Raw genomic sequence first — 12500 nt, 5'->3', positions numbered from 1 at the left:
TTATGTGAAGGAATGTCGAACACAGCTGACTACATGTATAATCAGCCATGATTTATCATTCGGGTGACTGATGTGATAAAAGTTCAACGCGACAACAGAAACTATTAATACAGATCACTTAGGCAAAGCCGTGATAAAAATGCATATTTATTAAGCGCATATTGTGCTCGCACAGTAATTTTTATCTATTTTTGTCGTTTTTCATCAGACAGGCAATCATGTACAGAAGCAAGCAAACACATAGCTTCATACACGCGCACGGTGACAAACACACACATTTTAAATATATATATATATATATATATATATATATATATATATATATATGTATATATATATGTATATATATATAATCTATATATATACATGTATATATATGTATATATATGTATATATATATTATATATATACACACACATATATATATTATATATATATACATACATATATATATATATTATATATATATATATATACATATACAAATACAAATACATATATATGCATATATATGTGTATGTATATATATATATACATATATAAAAAATATATATATATCTACACACACACACACATACACACACACACACACACAGACATATATACATACATACGTACATACATATACATATATACACACATATACACACATATACACACATATACGCACGCACGCACGCGCACTCACACACACACACACACACACGCACACACACACACACACACAAACACACACATATATACATACATACATATATATACATATATACACCCATATACACACATATACACACACACACACACACACACACAAACATATATACATACATACATATATATACATATATACACCCATACACACACACACACACACACACACAAACATATATACATACATACATATATATACATATATACACCCATATACACACACACACACACAAACAAACAAACAAACAAACAAACCAAAGACCCAGCCCCGGTTCGCCCCTGCCTTCCCCCTCGAAACCAATCTCACACCATCCCTCCCTCTCTCCTCCTGCGATCCCACAGGCGGTGTCGTACATGCAGCAAGACCTGGCCGTGGCCAAGTCGCTCGGGGACATCGCCGGCGAGTGTCGGGCGCACGGGAACCTCGGCAGCGCCTACTTCAGCAAAGGGAACTACAAGGAGGCTCTGACGTCCCACCGGTACCAGCTGGTCCTCGCTATGAAATGCAAAGACACGCAGGCGGCGGCGTCGGCACTGACCAGCCTCGGTGAGTGGTTTCTATTTTTTTCTAATTTCTATTATTTCACATTTTAAAAAGTGGTTTCTATTATTTTGTAATGGTTTCTAATGGTCTCTAGTAGGTAAAGAGTTGTTTGGAATTGTCTAGAATTGTTACAGGTAATGGAGTGATATTGAGTTGTTTAGAGGTGTTACAGGTGATGGAGGTCCTACAGGTGATGGAGTGATATAGAGTTGTTTAGAGGTGCTACAGGTGATGGAGGTCCTACAGGTGATGGAGTGATATAGAGCCGTTTAGAGGTGCTACAGGTGGTCGTTAGAATGGTTTAGAACTCGTAGATATGATATGATAGATGGTTGGGCTAGATAGATTGGCTAGAAATACTACAGGTGATCGATCTGTAGATGAGTTAGAGACAGTTAAACTTGCAGCAGTATTTACAAGATTTTTTTTACAGGTGGGAAATAGATGGTCCAGAAAAAATCAGAATTAATACAGGTGGTCGTTGGGACCCTCAGCATGACTTTAGAAATGCTGGTAATTACTTCGGGGAGTTCGCTAGTGTAGTCTCTCTCTCTCTCTCTCTTTCTCTCTCCCTCCCTCCCTCCTTCTGTTTGCTACCCTCCATCCGAATCTCTCTTTCCCTCTCCCATACCAACCCTCTCCCCCCCTCAGTCTCGTCCCCTTCCCCTCCTACTTGCCCCCTCCCCCTCCCACTTGCCTACTCCCCCTCCTCCCTCCCACTGGCTCCCTCCCCACTCCCACTTGCCTCCTCCCCCTCCCCCTTCCCACTTGCCCCCTCCCCCTCCTACTTGCCCCCTCCCCCTCCTACTTGCCCCCTTTCCCCCTCTCACTTGCCCCCTCCCCCTCCCACTTGCTCCCTCCCCCCTCCCACTTGCCCTCCTCCTCCTCCCCCTCCCACTCGCCCCCTTCCCCCCCTCCCTCCCTCCCCCCCTTGCTGGACTGCTGTCAGGAAGGTTCCTAAAAAGGAGTGCCAGACGAGGGTGTCAAGGAAGCGGCGATTTGTCTCGAGTGGTGATCCTGTCTTCTCTCATATCCATACAATACAAGTATCCTTTACCCTCGTCACTCTCCCTCCACCCCCCTCCCTTCCCCTCCTACCTACTCCCTCCTCCTTCCCTTTTTTTTCCCTCCTCATACACCACCCTTTCTCTTCCCCTCCTATTCCATTATCCTCTCTCTTCCCCTTCCCTTCCTCTTACCTCTTCTCCCATCTTATCGCTTTCCTCTTCCCTCTACACCCAACCTCTTCCCTTCTTCGTCCCCTTCCTCTTCCCTTCCCTTCCCTCTCCTTTCTCCTTCTCCCCCCCCCACCCAACCTCTTCCCTTCTTCTTCCCCTTTCCTCTTCCCTCCTTCCCTCTCCTTTCTCCTCCCCCCCCACCCAACCTCTTCCCTTCTTCTTCCCCTTTCCTCCCCTTCCTCTTCCCTTCCCTTCCCTCTTCCCTCTCCTTTCTCCTCCCCCCCCAACTCTTCCCTTCTTCTTTTCTCCTCCCCTTCTATTCCCTCTCCCTTCTCCTCCCCCCCCACCCAACCTCTTCCCTTCTTCTTCCCCTTTCCTCTTCCCTCCTTCCCTCTCCTTTCTCCTCCCCCCAAAAAAACTCTTCCCTTCTTCTTTTCTCCTTCCCTTCCTCTTCCCTTCTTCTTCCCCTCTCCTCCCCTTCCTCTTCCCTTCTCTCTTCCCCCCTTCCCTTTCCTTTCTCCTTCTCCCTTCCCCCCTTCCCTCTCCTTTCTCCTTCCCCCCTTCCCTCCCCTCCCCTTCCCTCCCCTCGCCCCTCATCCCTAACCAACAATAGATATGGCCTCCTCATCGCCCACTCTATATGTATCTCTGCATATCTATGTATGTATGTTATTCATGCATATTTGGAACTGTCAGATCATCTTTGCGACACACACACATAAACACAGACACACTCACATACACACATGCGCACACAAACACACACAGACACACACACAATGCACAAGACAGCTTATGGCTTGGATTTTACTGAAGAAAAGGATAAATTTATTTCCCTTGATCTTGCAATAGTTTTCCGAGGTGATCAGCTGGTTGTCATAGCAACGTATGTCAGCTTGACTTTAGAGTATGTTGTAACTCTCTGACTTCTCTCTCTCTCTCAGTCTGCTAATCACTCTCATCTCTCTTTCTCTCTCTTTCTTCTTCTCTACCTTCCTCCTCCCCCCCTCCCTCTCTCTCTGTCTCTTTCTCTCTCTCTCTCTCTCTCTCTCTCTATCTATCTATCTATCTCAATCTGTCTCTCTCTCTCTCTTCTTCCCTCCTACTCTCTCTCTCCTCCTTCCTCCTACCCTCCCCCTCTCTCTCTTTCTTCCTCACTCCTACCCCCCCCCCCTCTCTCTCTCTTTCTCTCTCTCTCTCTCTCTCTCTCTCTCTCTCTCTCTCTCTCTCTCTCTCTCTCTCTCTCTCTCTCTCTCTTCCTCCCTCCTCCCCCCCTCTCTCTCTGTCTCTCACTCTCTCTCTCTCTCACTCTCTCTCTCTCTCTCTCTCTTCCTCCCTCCTCTCTCTCTCTCTCTCTTCCTCCTCCTACTTCTCTCTTCTCTCCCCCCCTCTCTCTCTCTCTCTCTCTCTCTCTTCCTCCCCCCTCTCTCTCTCTCTCTCTCTCTCTCTCTCTCTCTCTCTCTCTCTCTCTCTCTCTCTCTCTCTCTCTTCCTCCCTCCTACTCTCTCTCTCTCTCTTCCTCCCTCCTACCATCTCTCTCTTTCTTCCTCCCTCCTACCCTCTCTCTCTCTCTCACTCACTTACTCTCTCTCCTTCCCCTCGCTCTCTCTCTTTCTTCCTCCCTCCTACCCCCTCTCTCTCTGTTTCTCTCTCTCTCTCCCTCTCACTCACTCTCTCTCCTTCCCCTCGCTCTCTCTCTCTCTTCCTCCCTCCTACCCCCCCTCTCTCTCTCTTCCTCCCTCCTACTCTCTCTCTCTCACTCACTTCCTCTCTCTCCTTCCCCTCGCGGTCTCTCTCTCTCTCTCTCTCTCTCTCTCTCTCTCTCTCTCTCTCTCTCTCTCTCTCTCTCTCTCTCTCTCCCTCTCTCTCTCTCTCTTCCTCCCTCCTACTCTCTCGCTCTCTCTCACTCACTTCCTCTCTCTCCTTCCCCTCGCGCTCTCTCTCTTTGATTGTAAGAGAAAGCATCCACATTGATTTTCCAAATACTTGCCTCTACTTTGCAATGGCCAACGACAGGCTATTTTTCATTTTGTTTTTGTTTTAGTCTGAATATTGTCTACATGCTTTCTCCACGTTTTTCAAATCTCAAGTTTTAATGTTTGATTGAATTCATTATTAAAGGATATATATACTTATAAAAGTTTCTATCTCCACCCTGCCATTTTATAGTATCATTAACTTAAAAATAAAAATCATAATAAGAATATCTGCAAATTCATATACGACCCCCCCCCCTCACTTTTGTTGCCACGATTATACAGGAATCTTAACGTAACCCTCCCCCCCCCCTCCCTACTCCGGCATTATACTGAAAATTATACTCTTACTCTTTCCCCTCATTTTCCTACATATCAAGACTATCCACAAGTTCTTCAGATTTCCCCCTTTCTTGGCCGACATTATACGGAAAATATCCACAAAATCATATATTGTTCCGATTCTTCCTAGTCATTGTAAGGGTATCCACAAACCCACACGCGGTTCTGTCTCTCGCTCTTGTAATGGATTCTTACGTTTTTTTTTTTTTTTTTTTCTCTCTCACGTTATATCGATAATATCCACACGATCGTTACAATTCCTCCGCCTCCCACCATCAGAGTGAGGATATCCACGCAGTTCCCCCCCCCCCCATCACTATACCGAGCATATTCACACAATCGTACATCGCCTTACCCCACCCTCCACCCCGCCATCATACCGGATTCTTACGTCGCCCGTCCCCCCCCCCCCCCGGCGGGTCATAATACCAGGAATATCCACCCCGGGCATTACACCGCAGAGATTCGTCACCGTAGCGTATATCCGTCACGAGTCGCTGTATCGGGGTCGGCGGCGCCAGGACCCGGCTGGGGTATCTGACGCAGGATCAACGAGTCATGCCAGTTTCATTAGGAGGCGACTGCTTCGTCTCGGCGCCGCCTGCCACCGGGGCTTCGCGCAGGGGAGGCGCTCGGATGGGTCGACCTGTCGGGGGCCCTTCGTCATCTGTGCGGTTTTTATTCCGTCGCTCGGCTCCCTCGGTGCGGCGACGCGGCGACGCGCTTTGCGAAAGCCTTGGGGGGATGCCTTCACTGGCAGGCGATTGACGCATGCAGTTACGCACACACACACACACACACACACACACACACACACACACACACACACACACTCACAGAAACACACATACAAGTTTGACCAATACATGAATATGGCTATAAGCGTGTATATTCATTCACAGATATGCAAAATGTATACGGCGGTGCGCATTTTTTATTCTTGTCATTATTCTTATTATTGTTATCATTAATATCACTATTATTATTGTTATTATTATTATTATTATTACTATTGTTATCATTATTATCATTATTGTTAAAACAATTATTATTCTTATCATTATCATGTACTGGCTAAATTGTCTTTTTTTAATTTTAATTATCATTATTCCGATGCACGTTTCCGGATTATTCAGCTCGGTCTCCCTCAGACGGAGTTGCGGTGCTGGGCTTTATAGTTTCCTGTTATGTGAAAGTTGAGCATTCAGTCTCTCTGCCGTGCCGGGAATGAATATCTGCGAGGGAGCGGCCGTGGAGTTTATTAATACGTTTCGTGAATGGAGGCTTTGCTCCCGGTTTTGGATCTGGTATTGTCTCTGGCTGAAAGAATGCTGAGGAGTTGGCGTGTCCCTTTAATATGGGGGTTCTTTTAGATGGTACTTTCGTTTTATTTTTTTTATTGAGCTGTAAGTCTACTTGTATTGAGTCGGTTAGTTTTTAGTTTGGAGTCGGTTAGTTTTAAGGATACTTAATCAGATAAGACTGTAATCGCTCGTTATTTTTGGGTTACGAGCGAAAGAACTTCTATCACTTTATTCATGTGCGTTGACTAACGGTCACGTGCTCCCTCCCCCGACCAGGCCACGTGTACACAGCGATCGGCGACTACCCGAACGCGCTGGCGTCGCACAAGCAGTGCGTGCAGCTGGTCAAGCAGATGGGCGACAAGCTGCAGGAGGCGCGGGAGATCGGCAACGTGGGCGCCGTGTACCTGGCCATGGGCGACTTCGACAGCGCCGTCGACTGCCACATGGAGCACCTGCGCATCGCCAAGCACCTCAACAATAAGGTGGAGGAGGCCCGCGCCTACAGCAACCTGGGCTCCAGCCACCACTACAAGCGCAACTTCGACCAGGCCATCGCCTTCCACAACCACGTGCTGCGGATCGCGCAGGACCTGGGCGACAGGACCATCGAGGCGCGCGCCTACGCGGGGCTGGGCCACGCGGCGCGCTGCATGAGCGACTACGGGCAGGCGCAGCGCTGGCACGAGAAGCAGCTGGACATGGCGCTCAGCACCAAGGACAAGGTGGCGGAGGGCAGGGCCTGCTCCAACCTGGGCATCGTCTACCAGCTGATGGGGCACCACGACGCGGCGCTCAAGCTCCACCAGGCGCACCTCAACATCGCGCGCCTGTTGCAGGACCGCGCGGGCATGGGCAGGGCCTACGGCAACATCGGCAACGCCTACTCCGCCATGGGCTACTACGAGCAGGCCATCAAGTACCACAAGCAGGAGCTGACCATCAGCAAGGAGGTGAACGACCGCATGAGCGAGGCCTCGACGCACGGCAACCTGGCCGTGGCCTACCAGGCGCTGGGCATGCACGAGATGGCGCTCCTGCACTACCACTCGCACCTCAACATCGCCCGCGAACTCAAGGACACGGCGGGCGAGGCGTGTGCGCTGCTCAACCTCGGAAACTGCCACTCGTCCAGGGGGGAGTTCGCGCAGGCCGTGCCCTACTACGAGCAGTACCTCATGCTCTCGCAGGAGCTGCACGACACCGAGGGCGAGGCCAGGGCGTGCCACTTCCTCGGCTACGCGCACTACTGCCTCGGGAACTTCAAGGTGAGACTCCATGGCATGACCCGCAAATAGTTAAGAGTTACATTATAAGAATAATTACATCATCCTGTCTAAATAATAATACTTCCTGATTATCTTAATCGTTATCACCTTTTCATCTTCACACCTTCCTTATTCCCTCCTTTAAATCTGAATCTAACATCTTCCCCTACACCTTTGCAGGAAGCCATCAGGTACTACGACCAGGATCTTGCATTAGCGAAGGATCTGCAGGATCGGAAGTCCATGGGGAGAGCCTACTGCAACCTGGGTCTGGCTCACCTTGCTCTGGGCAACTCGGAGACGGCCCTCGAGTGCCAGAAATACTTCCTTGGTGAGTCCTCGTGGCACGTTTTAAGTCATGGCAGGTCACGTTCGGCATGTGTGGGATGAATGATGCGTTTTTTTCTTTTGACTATGGAGTCAAGTAAAGGCACACATAAAAAAAAAAATGTCTTTATTTTGGAAGTAAGATACAAGATACAAGTAAGATATATTTATTTCAATCAGTAAGGGAAAACATTTAAATCAACCTTTCAGTATTAATTTAACCCACAGCATCACCCCAACACAAACCACCTCCACCACTAAACAAACAAACAACAAATAACATAGCCATCTCATAACCCTCCCACTCTCCCCGTCCCTCTCCCCCCAGCCCTCGCCCACATGATGAAACACCTGCAGGGGAAGTTCCGCGCCTTGGGGAACATCGGAGACGTCCTCATGAAGATGAAGAACTACGACGAGGCCGTCAAGGTCTACCAGAAACAGCTGGTCCTCGCCAAGCAGTCACGTGACAAGGTGCTAGAGGCGTCGGCCTATGGAGCGCTGGGCCTCGCGCACCGCCTCCTCAAGTGCTTCGACAAGGCGCTCGGATACCACACGCAGGTGGGGTCGCTGGCTGAGGGGATGCGGCCTTCTCATTGGTCTTTCTGTTTATTTATGAGATGATGATGTTGATATCATATTATTATTATCATTGTTGTTATTATTATTAATATTCTTCTTCATATTATTGTTATTATTGTTGTTTTATTATTATCATCATTATTGATATTATTATCATTACTATTATTATTGGTATTGATATCATGATTATTATTATTATTAGTAATATTATTTTCATTAACGTTTTTATTATTAATATTATCATTATTATCGTTAACGTTTTTATTATTAATATTATCGTTATCAAAGCCATTTGTATTATTAGCTGTTCTAGGATTCCTATATTTACTCATTTGCTTAGATCCTCATTCGCCATCTGAATAATTCTTATAACATGTCAAGAATTTTTCAAGTATCTTTATTCATCTATTCCCTTTCACGAATCGCAAAACCGCTAATTATACTAGACGTAAATTCATATTCGCACCCCTTTATTTAGATCCCTCCCTGGGTGTCTCATAATCATTCAAAAACCAACCCAAATGATGACCCATCATGACCCATTCTTATCCCCTTGTACCCCTCCCCCCCACCCCACAGGAGCTCACAATCCGCCAAGAAATGGGCGACATCAAGGGAGAATGCAAAGCCCACGGCCACCTGGGAGCGGTCCACATGTCCCTGGCCAACTACACCAATGCCATGAAGTGCTACCAGGAACAGCTGGAGCGAGCGAAGGAGCTGAAGGTACGATTAAGCATTCAAGCACTGCACGATGGTTGGAGGTTGCTTGCTTGTCTTGCTTGTGTTGATGCGTCTGTATATGTGCATTCTTCTTTGTGTGTAATTTTGTGTTTCTCTGTCTCTGTTTAGCCTTTTTTCTTTCTGATTCTTGTTCACTCTTTCTTTTTCGTTTTCCTCGTCTTCTTCTATCCCCCCCTCTTTCTCTCTCTCTCTTTCTCTCTCTCTCCCCTCTCTTCCTCCCTCCCTCCCCCTCTCTCTCCCTCTCTCTCTCTCTCTCTCTCTCCCTCCCTTCCTCCCTCCTTCTCTCTCTCTCTCTCTCTCTCTCTCTCTCTCTCTCTCTCCCTCTCCCTCTTTCTCTCTCTCTCTCTGTTTACGCACCTTAGTGCTAGCTCCCATTCTGACACATCTGCCAGAATAACAAAGCAAAATGATCCACGCAAGCCACTGACGCACCCCCCTCCCCCTCCCCCTCCCCCTCCAGGACGCTGCCATGGAGGCGCAGGCGTTCGGCAACCTGGGCATCGCGAGGCTCAACATGGGCCACTTCGAGGACGCCATCGGCTACCTGGAGCAGCAGCTGGCCACGCTCGAGCAGCTGTCCACCACGACGGCCGTGGTGGACAAGGGCCGCGCCTTCGGGAACCTCGGCGACTGCTATGACGCCCTCGGGGACTCGGAGGAGGCGATCAAGTGCCATGAGCAGGTGAGATGTCGCATTGACGTGTTGTCATGTCATGGGGATGAGTTTTTCTTTTTATTGAGGTATAGCTCTTTTGACTGATATATATACATTTACTCACATTGATATTTAGTGTATTTGTTCATTAGAATGATTTGATTTATCTAATTGTTTATCTATTTGCTGTCAAATATCATTATGATTATACTGATTAAGAGACACCTCATTTGGATATATTTCATAAAAACAAACACCGTTACGTGTGTACAAAGTTGGTCTGAAACTTAACTCCAGCGAAAATCAAGATCCGTTTCGCTTTCCCCAGCTGATAAGGAGACTAGTCTTGCTCGAAACGGCGCAGATTAGTGTTTCATTTCGTGATAGTTAAAGCAACTGAAAAAATATTCATAATAGGTGATGTGGTTCTTGTTGGGGTGTGTCTAGTGCCGCTCAGACACAATACTAAGTTTTTGTGGCCCTATCAGTTTTCTGTTCTATTTACAATTTGTATTATTATTATTATTATTATTATTATTATTATTATTATAATGCACATCCCAAGCCAAACATACATTGCGTTCCATTCCACGCATGGCTCGCGTATGTATAATAAAAAGCACACAGCATCCTCCTTCACACCCACGCCCCTGTATAACCAAGTCCCCCCTTCTCCCCCCCCCCCACAGTACCTGGCCATCGCCCTGAAGACCAAGAGTCCGCGGGACCAGGAGCGAGCCTACCGAGGCCTCGGGAGCTCCCACAGGTGCGTCGGGAACCTCCAGCAGGCGCTCGTGTGCTACGAGAAGCGACTCGTCGTGTCCCACGAGCTCAACATCCCTGCTGCCAAGGGATCTGCTTACGGAGAGCTCGGACACATCCACTACCTGCTGGGCAACTTCGAGCAGGCGATCTCCTGCATGGAACACCAGCACAAGATCGCGAGGTGAGAGGGCCGTGCCATGCATTTTATTTATCTATTTATTCACTTATTAGTTTTTGTGTTGTAAGGCTTTGTGTCTTCTTCATTCAATTTCATTTATACCCATTCTACACTTGCCATAATTAACTCCCATAGAAAGAAATAAACCAAAGAATAATGAAAATGAAAATAATGAATGATTAAATCGATACTAATCAAACCACGAATGAGGATAACGTCGAAACTCGCTCTCCGCAGAGAACTCGGGGACAAGCAGAGCGAGGGCGAGGCGGCGTGCGGGCTGGGCACCGTCTACCAGCAGATGTGCGAGTACAGCACGGCGCTGCGCTACCACCAGCTGGACCTCAAGATCGCCGGCGAGCTGACCAACCCCGCGGAGCAAGGGCGGGCGCACGGGAACATCAGCCTCGCCTACGAGTCCTTGGGAAATTTTGAGCAGGCGGTGACCCACGGCGAGCAACACCTCAGCATCGCTGCTCAAATGAACGATAAGGTAGGCCGGAAAAATAAAGAGATTTTGCTGTGGCTAAATAATTTATAGAAATATATGATGTATGAATGTATAAGCAGTGCAGGCGATCATTATTGTATTCTGTTTTTAAATGCATTTATTTGGATAATATTGGCTTAGATTGATAGCACATATATATAAGATACAGCAAGAAAATACTTTAAATTTTCTTGACTGGATATGATATGTAGAAATACAAGATGCAGTACAGTCTATGCGTTTTTTGCATTTTTACAAATATAAATTGATGTGCGATGTGATTTCCAAAAAGGAAGTCCTTCAGTAACTGGCCCTGGTTCTCCGCAGGTTGCAAAGACGCTGGCGTACGCGTCTCTGGGGCGCGTGCACCACGCCCTGGGCAACACCACCCAAGCCGTGGCCTACCTGCAGCAGGGCCTCCAGATCGCTGAGCAGCTCGGCCGTCGCGAGGACGAGGCCAAGATCCGGCACCGCCTGGGCATGGCCCTCTGGGGGCACGGTGACCTGGAGGCCGCCCAGACGCAGCTCGACCGCGCCGCCCACCTGCTCGACACCATCCGGAGGGAGGCCCGCGGGTCGCAGGACTACCGGCTGTCCCTCTTCGACCTGCAGACGGCGTCGTACCAGGCGCTGCAGCGCGTGCTGGTGGGGCTCGGCCGCAACGAGGACGCCCTGCTGGTGGCGGAGCGGGGGCGCACGCGCGCCTTCGTCGACCTCCTGCTGGAGCGGCAGGGCGCCTCCACCTCCTCCAGGGCGTCGCGCATCGAGGACTCGACGCCGTCGTCCGTCGACCAGATCGTGGACATCGTCAACCGGCAGAAGGCGTCCGTGCTCTACTACAGCATCGCGGCGGGCTGCCTCTACAGCTGGCTCATCGTGCCCAACAAAGGTCAGGAGGGACGGATGTGGCGGGGGGGGGGGTATAATGGTAATAATGAGGGAAATGATAATGCTAATGGGAGGGATGAAATAATGATTATTATGCTATTGATAATATTAATAGTCATGTTGGTAATGGTAATCATAACAATGATAATGATGGTAAAACACATGTTAAAGAATCAGTAATTGAGTGCACTTATATAAATAATCTCCTCAATTATGAATCAATGAAATAAGCTATTCAAGGGAGCCAGGGATGTTACACTAAATCCTCTTACTGGCAAATCCCGGAACCTGGAATGAGTCCCCAGTTTGAGCGTCCATTCCCGCTTCATTTCAGGAATCGTCAAGTTCCACGAGGTGAGCGTGAGTGAGGTGGAGGCCGAGCGCGAGGGCGACTGCGGCGAGGACGCGGTCGGGACGTCGGGCTCGCTGCTGGAGCACTACATCCAGTCGGTCCGCGACGCCCTCGGGGTGGAGTGCGGCGCCGGGGCCACGCGCGGGGGCGTGTCCAGCGAGACGGAGAGCGAGGCCGGAGACATGTGGAACGCGCA

The 12500-nt window shown here is 48.6% G+C and overlaps 1 protein-coding gene across 3 annotated transcripts in view; it reads left to right on the top strand.

Moving 5' to 3' along the window:
- The window catches only part of LOC122260232 (uncharacterized), an 88177-nt gene that overhangs the window by 67504 nt on the left and 8173 nt on the right, over positions 1-12500 (top strand). For all 3 annotated transcript variants that reach the window (XM_086534607.1, XM_086534608.1, XM_086534606.1), the window contains exons 4-13: positions 1054-1258; positions 6332-7323; positions 7504-7654; positions 7979-8211; positions 8812-8958; positions 9437-9658; positions 10321-10577; positions 10812-11067; positions 11392-11953; positions 12287-12500. The exon at positions 12287-12500 is cut by the window's right edge and continues 1051 nt beyond it. In XM_086534607.1, coding sequence (XP_086390733.1) covers positions 1054-1258; positions 6332-7323; positions 7504-7654; positions 7979-8211; positions 8812-8958; positions 9437-9658; positions 10321-10577; positions 10812-11067; positions 11392-11953; positions 12287-12500 — 3239 coding nt within the window. The remainder of the gene's footprint in view (positions 1-1053; positions 1259-6331; positions 7324-7503; positions 7655-7978; positions 8212-8811; positions 8959-9436; positions 9659-10320; positions 10578-10811; positions 11068-11391; positions 11954-12286) is intronic.

The sequence above is a fragment of the Penaeus japonicus genome, unplaced genomic scaffold (assembly GCF_977035675.1).
Source record: "Penaeus japonicus unplaced genomic scaffold, GWHDUDI00000001_assembly GWHDUDI00000041, whole genome shotgun sequence".
In the NCBI taxonomy this organism is placed as follows: Eukaryota; Metazoa; Arthropoda; class Malacostraca; order Decapoda; family Penaeidae; genus Penaeus; species Penaeus japonicus.
Note: the sequence above shows the minus strand (reverse complement) of the source record. Positions and strands in the feature narration are given on the sequence as shown.